Source organism: Xyrauchen texanus, chromosome 8 (assembly GCF_025860055.1).
Source record: "Xyrauchen texanus isolate HMW12.3.18 chromosome 8, RBS_HiC_50CHRs, whole genome shotgun sequence".
NCBI classification, from domain to species: Eukaryota; Metazoa; Chordata; class Actinopteri; order Cypriniformes; family Catostomidae; genus Xyrauchen; species Xyrauchen texanus.
The window spans coordinates 42,475,311-42,492,458 of NC_068283.1; the positions used below are offsets into that span (position 1 = coordinate 42,475,311).

Genomic DNA, 17,148 nt, shown 5'->3' on the forward strand with positions numbered 1-17,148 from the left:
GACAGGAGAGGAACTAGGTGGGCTGCCCATTGTTCCTGCGGCCAGCCCCAGATTTCTGCCGTTCGCTCAACAAATCAAGGAAGGCCTCAGGATCATCTGCTGCCCCCATCTTCTGTAACGTGGGCGGGGGCAGCGGGGGTCCGGGGTCGCGGCTGTGGCCGGCGCGGCCTCCTGGCTGAGGAGGCTCCGGATGGTGTGCCGGTCCTCTGCCTGAGCCCGCATGATCTCAAAAAACCGGCGATCCTGGTCCTGCTGGAGCTCAAGCAGGGACTGTTGGTGGCTCTGGTGTAGTGTCGCGAGGGACTGGAGGACCTCCGTCAGCTGGGAGGACTCTACGGGGCGACCCATCTCCATACTTGGACGAACAAATCCCGGGTTTCGGCACCAATGTAAAACCGTTAAACAATGGGCAAGGAGGAGGCGAGAACCGGCTTGACGATATAAATCATAGTTTAATGGAAAACTTAAAAGACAACACAAACACACATGACGGACATGTCCGCTAACGATCTCTCTCTCCCGCACGGCCCTCTGCAGTCAGATTTAAAACTCACGGAGGCATAATTAGCCTAATACGGGACCGGGTGTGTAGGATCACGACCCGGCCCCGCCCTCCTCCCTGCCACAGTAAGTTTAAGCACTTCTCAGCAGCAGCGAGTGTCACTTTTCAGCATTGGAGCAACAAGGGTGTGCGGGTATGCGTGCAATCGGGTGTGTGTGTGTGAGAGGGAGCGAGCGAGAGAGAGAGAGAGAGAGAGGAGGAGGGGTAGCACAGTGCTTTCCACTATAGCTCTATTTGTTGGTCTCTGTGTGTGTGTGTGTGTGTTGTGTGTGTGTGTGTGTGTGTGTGTGTGTGCGCATGCATATGTATGTGTGTGAGCGTGTGTAAATGTGGGGGAGACTTTTTAACCAAAATTGAAATAAATGTAGGATATTATATATATTGTTTGACATTCTGAACCGATTTACCTTTGTTTATATGGTTATTTTGTTGTGGTAGCCTGTAGGGCTCTTTAAAATAACTGAAATAATTTGGCGAAGTGATTTGGAACTGTTATGCAGTCAAGACCTGGAACTACTTCATAGTCGTGCGTATATTTGAAAAATAACAGCACACCTCAGAATGTCCATCAGCCAATCAGAATCAAGCATTCAACAGACCCGTGGTATAAATAGAAATAAAAAATCTGTGATATATAGACAGTGCAAGGGAATGTATGGCAGTATAGGTAGGTTATGTTGGGTAAATATAAATAGACTAAGTTGTGTATTGCACATATTAATTGCTCAATGGGGCAGTTTTAACTGTTCATGAGACGGATGGCCTGAGGGAAAAAACTGTTCCTGTGCCTGATGGTTCTGGTGCTCCGTGCTCTGTAACGCCGGCCAGAAGGCAACAGTTCAAAAAGTTAGTGGGCTGGGTGGCTGGTGTTCACAATGATATTTACAGCCTTTTTCCTCACTCTGGAAGTGTACAGTTCTTGAAGGTATGGCAGGGGGCAACCAATAATCCTCTCCGCAGTCCGAACTGTCCTTTGTAGTCTTCTGATGAATCTACCAATTTCGTAGCTGAACCAAACCAGACAGATACTGAAGTGCAGAGGACAGACTCAATGACTGCCGAGTAGAACTGTATCAGCAGCACCTGTGGCAGGTTGAACTTCCTCAGCTGGCAAAGGAAGTACAACCTCTGCTGGGCCTTTTATACAATGGAGTAAATGTGGGTCTCCATTGGGTACAAATGGAGATTACATTGAGGCACTTTTACAATGGAAGTGAATGGGGCCAATTTTGCAGGGTTTAACTACTGGTTTTTTTATTACAGTAATTAAAATTGTGTTTTCTTATTATTAAAATGCCACAATGCAAAAATGTCACAATGCCCTAAAAAATAGGCTTTCTTTTTCTAAATGTAAAATGTAATCTCTTATTTGTTTCTCTTGATTTCTTGACAGGTTTCACGGCTCACCCACAATCTGATTGATTTGCAAAATTATTACACACCTCTGTTCAACAAGCTGCATGATTTGAGGTATCATTCATGTTCTTAGCACAAATGATGCAGGACGAGTCACGTGCTGAATGAGAATGTGATTAGGGGTTTGTTCAAATCCCTCACCTTAAGTATGAGTAATAGTAGTAGGGCCTAATGATGCTTGCGAACAACACTAATGAGAATCACTGGGCAACGTTTTGCTGTTCTCTCTCTACAGAGTGAAGAGGTGGCGTGGGGTTCACCTGACAGATTTCATGCTCTAAACAGAACGTCTTCATTGAAGCACACACCCCATTGTTTCTTCCGGTATGTGTCCCCCACTAGCTGTTCTTTTGATTCATTCTCTGAATCAGGAGACACAAATAATTGTTCATCGACAGGCTATCATTCAGATAACCTGTGTTCACTGCGGCGTATGTCTCCATATCTACACTCGCAGCAGATGTATAGGCTCATTGACACCTGTGATCATGACCAGAGGCATTTTTATTGCTCATATGTTGAGCTTACATAGCTCAGGAGACTTAATGGGGATCCAAGTTATGTATCATTTAGGTATCAGCTTTGATTCAGATGTTTCTCCTAAAAATTCGTTTGGAGAAATAAAATTAGACAAGTGTCGAGATACATCTGCATATCTCGTCTCACAATTTAAATTTGATTTGGAAATATTTAAAATGGTTTTGAAATATCTGACTGTTGATTGCAGACTTTGGTATTTTAGCAAATCTGTGCACAGTTTGAGACGTTGTTAAGATCTCATCTTAAACTGTGGAGGAGCCATGCGAGTTAACTTCAGGACTTTTTTGCAGGAGAAAATACCTAAATGTATATTTGGACAGGGATAATGTTGCCAGTCATGCTGATTATTTTGGAGTACTGGAACTGCACTGCATCCAGACTGATTGCACTGTGAATTTGGCAACAGGTCGAAAGATTTGCTACTGATATTGGTCTGTGCTCAATGAAATTTGAATCACTGCCCCCAGTGGCTGAAACTGGGTGTGTTGTTGAATGTACGGGCACATGTGCGCACCAGTTTCCATGTGGAATGTCCACAGAGTGGCACCAAAAGAGAGCTGTCTTAGTGGTTAGTGATGTAATATATTAGTCAACATGAGTGCACATTTTATTAACCATACACCCTTACTCAAAATCCCAACCTTGAACCTAACCATCAATAACCTTAGAGGGAGTATGCAACCTCAGAAATGTGCTCATCATTAATTATGTGACAGTGATTACTTGCTGGTTCCAACAGAACCAGAACCCGTGTCTCTGATAGCCCTTTTCCACCAATATGCCGACGTTACTCGTGCTGAGTCTGTGCTCGGCTGGTTCACGGCTGGGGCGATTTGAAGCCTATCGCAAACCAACCACACTTTTCCACTGACCTTGAGAACCGAACGATGATATAAGGGGTTACGTGGCTACGTGGTAGCTTCATGTGACTACCTCACCTGCCCAGACAACATAACACGTCACAGTGTTTGTGTACAGCTTTTACTCCTATTTTTGGGGACAAATTATTCCTACAGAGGATTGCAATCCAATGTTATTACATAGCTCAACAAGACTGCCAGAGACGACATCAATGCTCAATATGACAGTTATCGAAATTGCATTATATTATGTTAACTTTTTAATGTGGCTTAACTTGCTAAGTACTATAAACTGTAACAGTGGAATTCTTATTAATTAGCAGGGTAAGCTGGTAAACATTCCCCTTACTGAACAGTAGAGAGTAAGGAAAGCAAACAAAGTTGGCAAATGTAATAGCTTACTGAGATCATTTGCAGAGGACACCAGCGATACTGTGTTTGTCTCAAGCTTCACTGATTGAATTCAATGCCCTAGTCTTTTGGTGTCCAAGACATCGTTACTCCATCCACTATCACTTTTGTTTAGGTTCTTCTTATGGTCCCTGTACTCCCTTTTAAGTCATCTGATTGAAGCTGGCGTGTGTAATTTCTTGCTGTATCTCCTTATAGACTCCCCCTTTGTGATTTCTCGTTTGTCTTGGATCCTCCGTAGAAGACCATATTGCAAGTAGAGTGCTCAGTTCCTCCATGTTTCCTGAACGCTTTTGAAGTCTGAACTTTTTGTGTTTTTTTTTTTATTGTTGTTACTGAGAGAAGTACTCCTTGCTGCATATGGTTGCAACTGTTGTTGTTTGGGAAACTTTACCTGGTGATGAAACATTCTCCCGCCCCTTCACCCCCTGACATAATCAGTTTCTGCGTAGAGACCAGCAAGTTTTGGGGCTGGTGAGGAAGCCGTTTATCCACCTTTTCTGTGGTGGAAACTCACAGAACAGTTGGAGAATTTGTGCTGCCCCGGAAACTCGCCTCTGAACCATGTTGTTGGAGAAGGAATATGAGACAGTAGCAACACAGGAAAAGCCTGGGTAGCTCAGCGAGTATTGACTACCTGAATGCTGGTCTGTTGAATGCTGACTACCACCCCAGGAGTCGCGAGTTCGAATGACTCCAGTCAGGTCTCCTAAGCAACCAAATTGGCCCAGTTGCTGGGGAGGGTAGAGTCACATGGGGTAACCTCCTTGAGGTCGTAATTAGTGGTTCTCACCCTCAGTGGGGCACGTGGTAAGTTGTGCGCAGATCGCGGAGAGTAGCATGAGCCTCCACATAATGTGAGTCTCCGCGGTGTCATGCACAGTGTGTCACATGTTAACATGGCAAGCGGAAGCAACTGAGACTTGTCCACCGCAACCCGGATTGAGGTGAATAACCGCACCACCACAAGGACGTACTAAGTAGTGGGAATTGGGTATTCCAAATTGGGAGAAAAGGGGATAAAAATAAATAAATCAATCAAATAAAACATAAATTGATGCAAAGGAGTCTTATGGGAGATGGCACTTGTCAGTAACTCGATTTCAGGATACTGGAACATTTGGTAATACTTGCCGAGTTCCCATGTGATCATGTTGACCACCCATGGCCCAACACATATGACATGAAACTAAACATCTTTCTCTACCAGCTTAGAGAGGTAACTTTCTCTATTGTCATACCTCATTAACAAATATTGTGTTTGCTTCAGAGTATAAATGTCATTTTGGGTTCAAAAAAGTATTCACATTCACCATGGGGAAGCCTCAAGTCTTCTTTCTGTTCCTCGATGTTCTCCTTTGGGTAACAATACCTTTTGTGTTTGATTTTGTTTCAGATTCCAGTTGAACTCTAGCTGCGTCCTGTCTTTGGCTCGGATCGCCTCTGTGCCCACGAGCACTGGTTCACTGGGTTCATGTAGTTTAGCAGTCTAAGGCTGCTGGCACACTAATCTCACTCTCCTCCATTGTTCAGTCTTTCTACACCTCTCCGCCTGACACAGTTTGATTAATTAGTATTGCAAGCAGGCGAGTGGAGGGCGCCATTCCCCTTACGGCTGAAACACACGCGCATGCTCTCCCTCCCATTTCTCTTTTACTCTTTCCATCATAAAGATTTTATGGGGCACCTAAACGGGTGATAAAATCTTTTCTCAGACTATGCAGCGATAATATTAAGGGTTTGTAAAATCTTTTAGGACTGGCTGACAGTGTTACCAATATGTTGTATTGTCAGTATGATGAATTCCAAACTGATGGTGCAAAGCTTGGCATTATACAGTCCGTACTAATACAGAGCAGGGATTAAATAGTAATCACTTCTGGTTTTATTGTCTGCCAAGAAAGTGACTGGCTGCAGTCTTCCATCTCTCATTGACTTTACAAATCTCTAGCAGTGAATCGAGACAATAATATTGTAGTACAAATTTCCTCTCTACAACAGCGGGACAAGAGCTTAGTACACCCTCTGTTGGTACGTGTACAGAATACATGCCAACATAATAGAGAAGAAATGTAGATTTATTTTAGGTAAACTTTGTGTTTCTTTTACTTTACTGCAAACTTTCTCCAAATTGTCCTTAATTCTCAAACAAACCTGCAGAGCTCAGTGAAAATAAACTGTATGCCATGTGCATTATGCCCACTTGGTACGTACTGTCCAGTACATAGCAGATTTTTTATTTTACTAAATGACATGATTCAAACTTGTGTGTATACTGTATATATAGGGCTGAGTGGCAGAGCCCCTAACCATGTAGCAAAGCTGCCCCCTTTTGGAGTTGGCCCAATCTCCTTCTGCCCTGTTTTGGAGTTATTGCCCCATTCGGAGATCCCTGGGCTGCAGCAATACCAACTTGAGTACATAGACCAACAATTAAATAAAGTGCAGAGGTATATAGGCCAATAATAGGGTCATGTTAAATTATATGGAAATAAAACAGACAATATTTTGACTTACTAAACACACTTTTTGTATTGTCTATTTGCCACAATAAATGCATATGAAGTAATGCATTTGAGCTGTCTTGGATATTTATATTATATTTTTACTGCAGTATATAATATTTATACATTTACATTTGGCAGACTCTTTTATCCAAAGCGACTTACAGAGCCCTTATTACAGGGACAATCCCCCCGGAGCAACCTGGAGTTAAGTGCCTTGCTCAAGGACACAATGGTGGTGGCTGTGGGGATTGAACCAGTAACCTTCTGATTATCAGTTTACCAGTTATGTGGTTTAGACCACTACACCACCACCACTCAACATTTAGTTATAATATTCTAAAGTACCTTATTCAGGGGCATTTTACTCTAAGTATTAACATGCAATTAATTGTGATTAATCAGACTAATTAATTGTCACATCAAGTAATTTAATTTGATTTGAAACTTATCGACAGCCCTAATATATATAATATATCCTGTGTGTGTGTGTGTGTGTGTGTGTATATATATATGATTACCTATTGTGCATTTTAACGGATGTTGTAACAAAGTTTTCAATAACCGTTTCCTTTGATACAAATTTTTATAGAGATCATCTCATCTGTCTACCTCTGTTGCCCTTGAACAGTCAAATTTTTTGAATTCTTGAAGCATTTATGATTTAAAATTATGGGCCCTATTTTAAGAGCGCTAGCTCTAAGCGCAGCACTATGCTTTAAGTCATAAGTGCAAAGTGAATGGGCGTGGCCATGAAGTTTTGGTATTTTCTTGCAAGCATGCTAGCTTGCAAGCAAACCAGGTGCAAGTTGGTTTGGCAACATTTTGCACCTGAAGTGCTAATGGGATGGGTCGAGTGCAATTTAATTCGGAGGTTCTTCTCCGGTTATTGCAGCATCTGTGTCCTATTGTATAGTCCATTCCCTGTCAAACACCAGCAATATAAACAAAGACAGTGCATTCGTAAGAAGTTGGTAGTGTAAATGGACTGTATGCAATGAATTAGAGGAATTTAAATATTTCTATGACAGTGACATGCTACTTTTATAAGCATAGAAAATGTGATTCTCGTCAAGATTTGGATGTACATTCGGTTCAGTTATAGAGAATAATTATTACAATTTCTCATCATTTGAAGCACAAATCATTGCCAGAATTTAACAGTGATCTTATCAGCACGCACTTCACTTCTACTGGTCGATTTTGATTGATGTAGGAACTGAGTTTATGCTTTGTGCTGAAAACAGATGTGCTTCGGAAACGTCTTAGTGCAATGACCTATTTCTTAGGAAAATAGCGAATTGCACTTTATGCCACTTTAACATTCAACGCACCCACAGTTTGCCCACATTTACCCACAGATAGCGCAAACACTCCCACCCACACCCACTTGCACTTTGAGCTGGCATGAAAATTGTGCAATCAGATTGGATAAGACAATGCGCACGGTCATTGCACGTAGCATTGCGCTTTGCACGCTCACGAAAATAGAGCCCTGTGACTGTAATGCATGTATTGAGTAAAGCTAGGTTATTCAAAGAACCCAGTGAAAAACTACAAAAACATCCATTCAAATTTGCAACTTCTCTTTTAATATAACTATTTTACATTTACAGACAGAGCAAAAGCTTATTTGAAAGTGCACATTTAGAAAGAGAAATACTCTCCATTCTCTTGAGAGTTACTGAGTCCCTCTACAACTATTTTGCTTTGAGGAAATAATCAAATCCAAGGTTATTCAATAGATACTGTCCCCAGTACCAGCCAGTACCTTGAAAATGTCTTTGAGGGGAAAAACAATCTTCTAAATTACCAAGCAAATATAATGAAATGTGACTCAGCACGCAATAACAAAAGTACTGTAGAGAGAAGCCGTTAGCTTCAGCAAGTTACATTCATCCTCGAAAGACCTTACTTCACTATATTAAGCTTGATTTCTTCAAACCATCTGAGATTCATTTTAATGAGAATAACAAGTTAACCCTGAGACCATTTATTTAAGAGAGGCTAATAATGAAAGGTTGAGACTTGACATTTACAGTTATGAATTGAATATTATTGTAAAATAGCCTGGAATAGCAATAAAATTGAAATTTTGTCCGACTGCCCACAAATGCTAAGTTAGTTACTCGTTTACTTGAAAAGTTTAGAGACATTAAAATGTACAAAAACACATCAATATCTTTTATAAGGCTCAATATCTAAGATACATCTACATGTTACAGGCAGAGCTCTGACTATCTTACAAAGGTTGAATATAAGCTTTAAAATGGTAATTTACATATTCTTTGTTTTGTTAAACATTGCTGTCAAATGATTTAGATTTGTACTTAAAGCGATTTCCATGTATTTTATGTAAGCTCACAAGTTGCCTATACAGTGTGTGAGTTTAAAGTTTTAAAGCTATACATCCTTCACGTTAAATTAAGTATTTTTACTAAGAGCACAATGATTCCCGGCCATAATTGTAATTAATATTTCATACAACGTGCATTAAAATACATGATTTGAAGTCATTTACTTTCTATGCCTGTCAAGAGGATTTCTTTCGTACTTTTACAACCTAGGCGAAATAAAATTCCTAAACAATCCTAGGTAAGATCCCCATAAGATCCCATTAATATCAGACCTAGAGCTAGAAAGATGTTGTACTGAGTGGCATGTTGTTTTCAGATCACAGGCGCCTGTAGAACGAGAGGATGTTGTTGCAGTTAGGGCAGCGATGCTCCACATCTTTGCAAGAATCCATCCAGAATGGTGCTATACAACAGGGCCAGCATCTGCATAAAAGAAACGAGAATCAACCAACTTCTAAATCATCTCTTTCTAATCATCTGGTTTTCTCTGTCCCATGTTGACGTGCACTAACTGTTTCTGCATCTCCTATTGCCCTTCAAGACTCTTTTCTTGGTGTCTGCTTGTAGTATTACATGACAAATCCTGGGATGAGCTTTATATCCTGTGTTTTTTTTGGTGTCCCATTGAGATTTAGCTTCAATTCAATGGCAATTTATTTTTGACTGACAGATAGGAGCTCAGCAATCAGGCTGGCCGAGGGTCAGTGTGAGAGAGTTTTAGGCCAGTGCTTACATTTATTGATCATGTTCATGTGTCAATATGCCTTGCAGTCTTACAACACTTGTAACCTGCTCCATCATTTTCAGTTACATTGACCTAGAATCACAGAGTTCCTACCCCAAACCTTTGCCAATGAATTTGAATGCCAATAAATTCCATTTGCACATCCACATCTGCAGTGGCAGTGCAGCTAGGGGGCTAGGGACCCCATTGGCCACCCCACACTTTGGTCATTTTTTGGCTCAATTGAGTTCTATAGAGGTGAAATCATCTCTGTGGCCCATGCATGGCCACCCCTTTGAAAAACTCCTGGCTCCGCCCCTGCACATTTTAAAAGAGTTTGGAAAAAGTAGGTTGACTATCTTTAGCTAAAATTGGTCTGTGCTTTCTGAAATTTGAAAACACTACCCCCAGTGGCCTATGTAGTAAGTGTTGTTGGGCAAATGGGCCCGTGTGAGCTCTATTTCATTACACATCTGGGTGTAATGTCCACAGAGGGGTGCAAACCGTGAGTTGTGAAGCGAGTTGTTTTCATCTGTACAGGCTGTAATACAGTGAAAAGAAATGCATCTTTTATAAACTGCACACCCCGACCCAAACCCCAAACCTAACTATTAGTGGAGTAAAAATGTAATGTTAGAGGGAAAAATGTAACCTCACGACTCACACTCGTCACTGATTATGCAAATGTGATTACTTCCTGGTTTCAACGTGGGATCTGAACCAGGTTCTTCCACACTGCTGACGCAAAGAATTTCCAGTCGCATCACAGTGGAAGTTAAACACGGTGGAGCCAGTGCAAACACATCTGATGGGAGATGGCGCATGTCGGTGAGTCAGCATAATGTGGCCTATCCTAGGGTACCAGAACTGTCGGAAACAAGGTCATTGCACTATGCCGACTTCCTGTAGCATCACCATTGTAGATTGCGTTTACATGCACACCAACATGCCGATAACCACCAAAAATCAGCTTATTCAAAAAGTCAGACAATGCGAGAAATATGTGTTTACACGAGTTTAAAAATCATCAGTTTATTCTCTATTTTTTTTAAATGTAAACAGTCATACGCACAACCCTGCGCTCATTATCTAGTTAGCTTAGATGAGATTTTGTTCAAATTGCAATAGTGGCTTGTTATAGTCTCTGAACCGTCATTTAAAACAGGTTTTAAACCACAAAAATATGGTGCAAATATTTTTTTTTTCTTCCCCTCCCTGGTAGAACCAAAGAAAATGTTGGCAGGGCATGTAAAAATCTCAACTTCTGACCCTCACTGAGCAAACACAAAAACAATCCCTATTGTTGCAGAATATTGTTTTAAAGGAGAAAAGATGTTGAATTTTACCCAACGAGGGCAAGACATCCACAGGCCATCCAGGTCATGAGTCCAGTGTAGTAATCTGTGATGGTGATCACCTGGTGGTTACAGTGCGGGCACATGGTTTGACCAGGTAAATCACGCAGGCTCGGGAGCATCACTGAGGTTGTTACAGCTGTAATGCACATACAGTCATAATCAATCCTCGTTTCTCATAGTTTGCCATTGATCAATTGCGAAGTCCAAATATGAAATACATTGCTTGCCTCATCAGTGAGAATACTTTAGGTGTGGCCAGGGGTGTTACTATTAACAATAGTCTTTTATTATTCAGATTGGCCAGCTTTAAGTAGTAATGCTGCATTCCAAAGCCGGAATTTTGAAGATTTCGAACAGTGCAATAGAACACTATTTGTGGAACTCCTTTATGACATCACACAAACATGGCGGCCACCAGGGAGATTCACAGGGTCGACTTTCGAGCTTTGGACGCATTTATGGTTGAAGTCTAATATATCAAGTCGGGGATATCCCATATATGACTTTGAAATGAAATGCAGCATTAGGATTGAGGAGGTTTTGGAGCTTGCCCATTGAGCTGTTTAATTGATGAGATTGAGTTGAAAACTGTAACTTACTGGAGGCTTGAGGGTACATTCCTGGGTTTGGACCTTCAGAGAAAGATTAAAAAAGTCATTGGTGCACTAATATCTGTGATTTGAGGTTGAATTGAAGTCCTTGACTTACCGGTGGCTTGAGGGTACATCCCTGGGTTTGAGCCTTCAGAAAAAAGATACAAAAAAACAGTTATTGCTGTAATACCTGTGATTAACAGTAGATGATATATTAAGTTATTGTGTTGTTTTTGGAGTATGTCTATTATACTGGCCCAGATTGATAGTTGTAAACACTTACTGGTGCCTGGAGGGTACATCCCTGGGTTTGGGCCTTCAGAAAAAAGATACAAAAAAACTATTATTGCTGTAATACCTGTGATTAACAGTAGATGATATATTAAGTTATTGTGTTGTTTTTGGAGTATGTCTATTATACTGGCCCAGATTGATAGTTGTAAACACTTACTGGTGCCTGGAGGGTACATCCCTGGGTTTGGGCCTTCAGAAAAAGATTTAAAAAGATAATTACTGCTCTAAAACCTTTGATTGACAGTAGATAAAGTGTGTTTGATTTACTTGATTTTGTTATTTACATTATAAATCAGCAATAATGAACACTAATTATCAACATAGTCAGTTTATCATTATTAACATAATCATGTGGTCAAAATGTAATTCTTATACAATAGTGCATACAATACTGTTTTGAGTAAATGGTTTTGTGACTTAGTCTGATTGTTAGCTTAAAGGTCATCTGTCCTGTCTTTCTAAAAGTTTACAAAATTAAGTTTTATATGCAAATTTAGTCTTTCTCTTAAGGGAAAACCGAGCAGAAATGCACACATTGGCCTATCCAAATTTTGGACCCACTTTATGTTAGGTCTCTTTAATTACTATGTACTTCAGAATTTCATACAATGTACTTATTATGTACAAACGTGTTGTTGCATCGTACTTACATTTAAAGTACCTGCATTTAATTACATCTTAATTACAGTAGTAACACTGTTAACCATACCCCTAACCCTAAACCTAATCATACCCCAACCCTAACCTCAAACCTACCCCTACCTCAACCTCAGTAGCAGCAAAAGTGAATCTTGTGAGAATTTTGCAGAACAACATGTAGTTACGAAATAAATACATTGTATTGTATGTGTTATAATGTCGGTACATAGCATTTAAGACACTTATTTTAAAGTTTGGCCCATTTTTACTTCTTGAATTTTCTCACCCTAAAACAACCATACCTCTAATTCGCATCCTAACACTCTGTGATGCATGTAGATCCACACATTTGTGTGTTTGATGTGTTTTGTGACTCTAAATTGGCTAACTTACAGGATGTTCAGAATGCAGTTGTAGTACAGAGGCATTGGAACGCTCCAACCTGGTCTTGTGACAAGTCTTAATAATATGAGATGGCGAAATCATAGTTTACTCATACAAAAACTATATAATATAAACCAACCAAAGATTTTTCCAAAGTTAAACCCCTAACCCAAACCTAAACCTAAGCATGCTTTTAAGATGAAAATCACTGTTGTGTACAACGGAGGAAAGAGAAACATCAGGACGAGTGTTCTTACCATTTTTCCCAATGCTATTCCACACTAATCCATTTTTGTTGGGAAATGCATTGATTTCCTCTAGCTATTTACACCTCTCATCCACACTGGAACAGTGTTTTCCTCAACCAAAATGGACATTTTGAAAACATGCTCCATAACTGAATAATTTGGAAAAACTATGACATTAGGAAACTGAAAATGGAGGTTTCAAACTTCAACTGCTTAATGTGAATGTGGCCTGAGTTTAACCCCTAACCCGAACCTAAACCAACACATAAAGTCTTAACCAAATCCTAAACCTTACCTAACCATAAATTTAATTAGGAAAATCACTGTTGTGTTCCATTGTAGAAAGAAAGCATCTGGGTTTGGAAAGAGATGAGGACATGAGAAGTGTACATAACAGGTTATTGATAGGTGATTTGAAAATATGTTGATTGGTTGCTCTCTATGGAAATACATGTTGTACCTTTTCATACAAGCCAAGTCGTACAATATCTTACGATTTCTTCATTTTGTTTGAAATATTATGAGCTGTCATGGGGCTACTTTGGATTATGCAATGTATGCCACATCGCAACATATTGATAAGAATACCCAAAATGAATGGACTAGCTGTTGACCTGCCTCTATGTCCAATTGTCCAATGAACATTTGCATGTTCATATTAACAAGATCATTTTAAGGCAAGCGGGTTTAGTTTGCTGACTGCAAATGAGAGGCTCATGTCTGAGAGTAGGCACAAGTGGTTAAGTTACTTCTCCCAGACATAATTCATTCTAAAAAACAATTGGTAAGACACAACATGATTTTCTTGAACTTTAATTTGAATTTAAATAAATCCCATTAATATAGAATATTGGCATTAATAGAATATTAATCCCATTTAAACTTCCATTATAAGTAGATCCCTTAACAGTCTGGGAGATTGAAGTGATGTTGGTCCTCTGAAGCAGACATGTCAACAATTTACCTTGTTTCAGTCCATACTTTCAAGATGTCCATTAGGAAGAAATTAGGAACCCATTAACTTTGGTGCTGCTGAGGTTAGAAACGTACCTGCTTGAAAGTTTTGATTGTTAACTCCTGCTTTCAGCCCTGGCTCTGGGTATGCCGTGTATCCCACATTAACAGTGGGATATGGAGATGAGTGGTAACCAGGCTGGTGGTTCAAATCTGTTCCTCCGTAATCTGATGGATGACCTGGGTAGGGCGGGGCAGCTTCCAAAATTTCCACAGCTTTCTCAGCTTCTATATCCTCCATATCTTCCAAATAAATCACCTCTTCCAAATCTTCCAATGAAGCATCGTCGGCCTGATCCATATTCCTACTTAAAAGAAACAAACTTAACATTGATATGTGACACAGCACATATGTTTTGACAATTCTCTAACTCTATAGACAACATTTCCATAACATTTCATCTGTTTTTCTGTTTTTGTTTGTGTTATTACAAATTATGGTGGAGCTCATTTTATTTGTAGGCAGGGTGGGGTATTTGGATCTTTAGGGTGGGCAAGTGGTTGTCTCTAAATCAGACTGGGAAGGGCATGTCAGAAGATTCTTGGGATGTCCCAATCTAGGTGGACAATACACCCCCCACACACACACACCCCTTAGACCCAGCCATGTTTGTAGGTGTTTCTTATCTTCACTAAACCATGAACAGTGCTTGTTTTTAAATCAGCTCGCACCTCAATGCAAATGTCAACAAATGTTGACAAGGTGTATTCAAATCTCCACAGTCCATCCAAATTTCATTGTGACATGGAAACTTTCTGTTTGTAAAGTGCTTTGCGTTTCTTTTCCTTTTTTGTCATGGAAATAGACGTTTGTTTTCCTCCACGTCATCAAGACCAGGAACTGAAAACACGAAGTAGCTTGTAAAAACCAAGAAAGACTTCCCTCTTCCATTTGACAATCAAATTTAGTTATTTCCGAACACAATGAATGGTTTGAATTCCACTTTTCTCCTAATTTACAATTACAATCAGGAAAGGTCATAGCATCCGTGAAAACAAGCTTTTTGAAGCTTTTTCTGGCCTAGCTTCACTTTCTCTGTTTTGAAGTCTGGAAAAGTAATGAGGCCTAAGCCAGATACTTTCGTGTCCTTAGTAAACTACTCATTGAGTGGAAAAGAACTTATTATTGGAGACAGAGCCTTTTGAGACTGCCTCTTCAATGCCTTATACTTTCCACCTTCTTCACTGTATATCAGGGATGGACTGGGAAGAGAAATCAGGCCTGGATTTTACATGTCAACTGGCCTTGTTTCGCTGTTCTTTTCTGCATAACGCGGCGGCTCGTTTTTGCTTATCGCGGCCCATTTTTCGGCCGACCCACAAGCCCGCTCGGTTCTCCCGCTGGCCAGTCTGGCCCTGATCGGCCCCAAAGTGTGTCGGCCTACTGGGAAAATGCCCAGTATGCCAGATTGCCAGTCCAGTCCTGCTCTATATAGAGCGTGTTTACATGCACGTTCTTATGCTTAATAAGCTGACAATGCACGTGGTCCTATAAACGCAATAAACAGCATTCCTTTATCGATGTAAGGTCATAAATGACATAAGAGTAAACCGATTGACACGGGTAGTTTATTGCCCGTTATGCTGATTTTGCATGGCTTGTAAACACATTAACCACCATTCATACCGGCTCATCCAATGTGCATGTGTTGAACGCATGCTTCATTACAGTTTGACGTCAGAAGCAGAGAATAAGGCGTTTATTTCAATTATCATTTAAACACAGATTTGTCAGTTCTTGCTTTGTCGGATTTGATAAATAAGCAGATTTTTGGGAGTAATCAGCGTACTGGTGTGCATATAAACACGCGCAATATCAAGGAAACAGGCCTAGTAGATCTCTGTCTTTAATGGCATCACTGATATTGGGCAGTGGTGGCTCAGTGGTTGAGGCTCTGGGTTACTGACCAGAAGGTTATCAGTTCAAGCCCCAACACTGCCAAAACACCACTGTTGGGCCCTTGAGCAAGGCCCTTGACCCTATCTGCTCCAGGGGTGCTGTAACATGGCTGACCCTGCACTCTGACCCCAGCTTAGCTGGGATATGTGAAAAAATTAATTTCACTGTATATATGCAAAAATGTATGTATAATGTGTGACAATAATAAAGGCTTTCTGGCTTTCTTCTTTCATTTAGTGTTGTCTAGGCAAGCTGCAAAAGAACCCAACTGTTTACAAAGGCTTTTGTCTGCATTACCAGTCCAGGAAATTAAGAATCTGAACACTCTGTTGTCCCAAAATACACACATGTCTAATGGACTATGTTGTTTTTGTGCTATAAAGTCACGACTCACCACTGTATTACAAACTCGTCAATAATTTCAATAGCCCAACTCTTAGACAGATGTCAATTAAATATTCAATTTTAATTTATTATTGTGTAATAATACAAAACACTATATTTTTAATTATTGGGACCATTGAATTATTGAAAATAAATGCTCACCCTGAGGTGAAGTTCATTCACTTTTAAGCTTTGCAACAACTTTGCATAAATGAATCTGGCGATGTGATATGCAACTGTAAACAAAACTGGGATAAGTTATAGAAAATGAATCAACAACTTGTCAGAATGTCTGTTAACCAATAAAAATCATGCATTCAAACACATTTTACTAACCATCACATTTTTCACCAACTAGTCGAATTGTCACTTTCTCTGGTCTCGAGATGAAGTCTACTGACATTCACATGAAATCAGTTCCTATGTTTTCTATAGTTATGTTAAGACTTTATAAAGATTCTGACACATCAGTTTCTCAAATTAGATCTAAATGTGGTCATCCATAGACTCACTAGTACAGCTCTCCCTCCCACTAAACTTCCCATCAAAGCTCCTCTGTGATTACAATTGGGTGGCAACCACCAAAGGAAAGTTTTATAGACCTCTTTTTTCTGTATCTCACTCTTTAATCACGTCTCTCTCTCTGATAATATCCTCTTCCAGACCAACTTACCTGCAGGAATGAGAGGTTGGTGAAATGGGTTGAGATTGGATGTTGTATTTCCTTGGGGAGCAGAAGAATCAGTGAGTTCAGGACAAAAAGAAATGGGTGTGTATGAGGTCCAGAGGCGGGCAAAGAAAAGAGGCTAAAATGGGAGGAGATTTAACAATGAATGAATCACACAATCTACCTGTTAAAAGTTTGGACCCACCTACTCATTCTATATTAATGCTATTAGTAATACTTTGGAACATTAGTAAGGAAATCAAGTTTAACTTCTTACCCAAACCTAAACCTAA

General features: G+C 40.1%; 1 protein-coding gene across 4 annotated transcripts; it reads right to left on the reverse strand.

Annotated features, from left to right (window-relative positions):
* Positions 1-7,877: 7,877 nt before the first annotated feature.
* Positions 7,878-16,962, reverse strand: LOC127647234 (lipopolysaccharide-induced tumor necrosis factor-alpha factor homolog). Of its 4 annotated transcripts, none has more exons than XM_052131373.1 (8): positions 16,862-16,962; positions 13,941-14,212; positions 11,777-11,809; positions 11,609-11,641; positions 11,441-11,473; positions 11,332-11,364; positions 10,721-10,868; positions 7,878-9,073 (listed from the first exon to the last, which is right to left on the reverse strand). In XM_052131373.1, the coding sequence occupies exons 2-8, from the start codon at positions 14,203-14,205 to the stop codon at positions 8,968-8,970; spliced, it is 651 nt and encodes a 216-aa protein (XP_051987333.1). In that variant the 5' UTR covers positions 14,206-14,212; positions 16,862-16,962; the 3' UTR covers positions 7,878-8,967. The 4 variants fall into 4 exon arrangements, with proteins under 4 accessions (XP_051987333.1, XP_051987334.1, XP_051987336.1 ...); XM_052131374.1 differs by having other exon boundaries at positions 13,941-14,209; positions 16,862-16,950; XM_052131376.1 differs by lacking the exon at positions 11,777-11,809.
* Between the last annotated feature and the right edge of the window lie 186 nt (positions 16,963-17,148).

Bases quoted from the DNA above. Each gene is read 5' to 3' on its own strand.
- LOC127647234 (XM_052131373.1), bottom strand. From the start codon at position 14,205: ATGGATCAGGCCGACGATGCTTCATTGGAAGATTTGGAAGAGGTGATT. The intron at 11,810-13,940 runs GTACGTTTCTAA...CTTTTTCTGAAG, and splicing joins CAATCAAAACTTTCAAGCAG to GCCCAAACCCAGGGATGTAC. The intron at 9,074-10,720 runs GTAAAATTCAAC...TCTTTTATGCAG, and splicing joins GGATGTCTTGCCCTCGTTGG to ATGCTGGCCCTGTTGTATAG.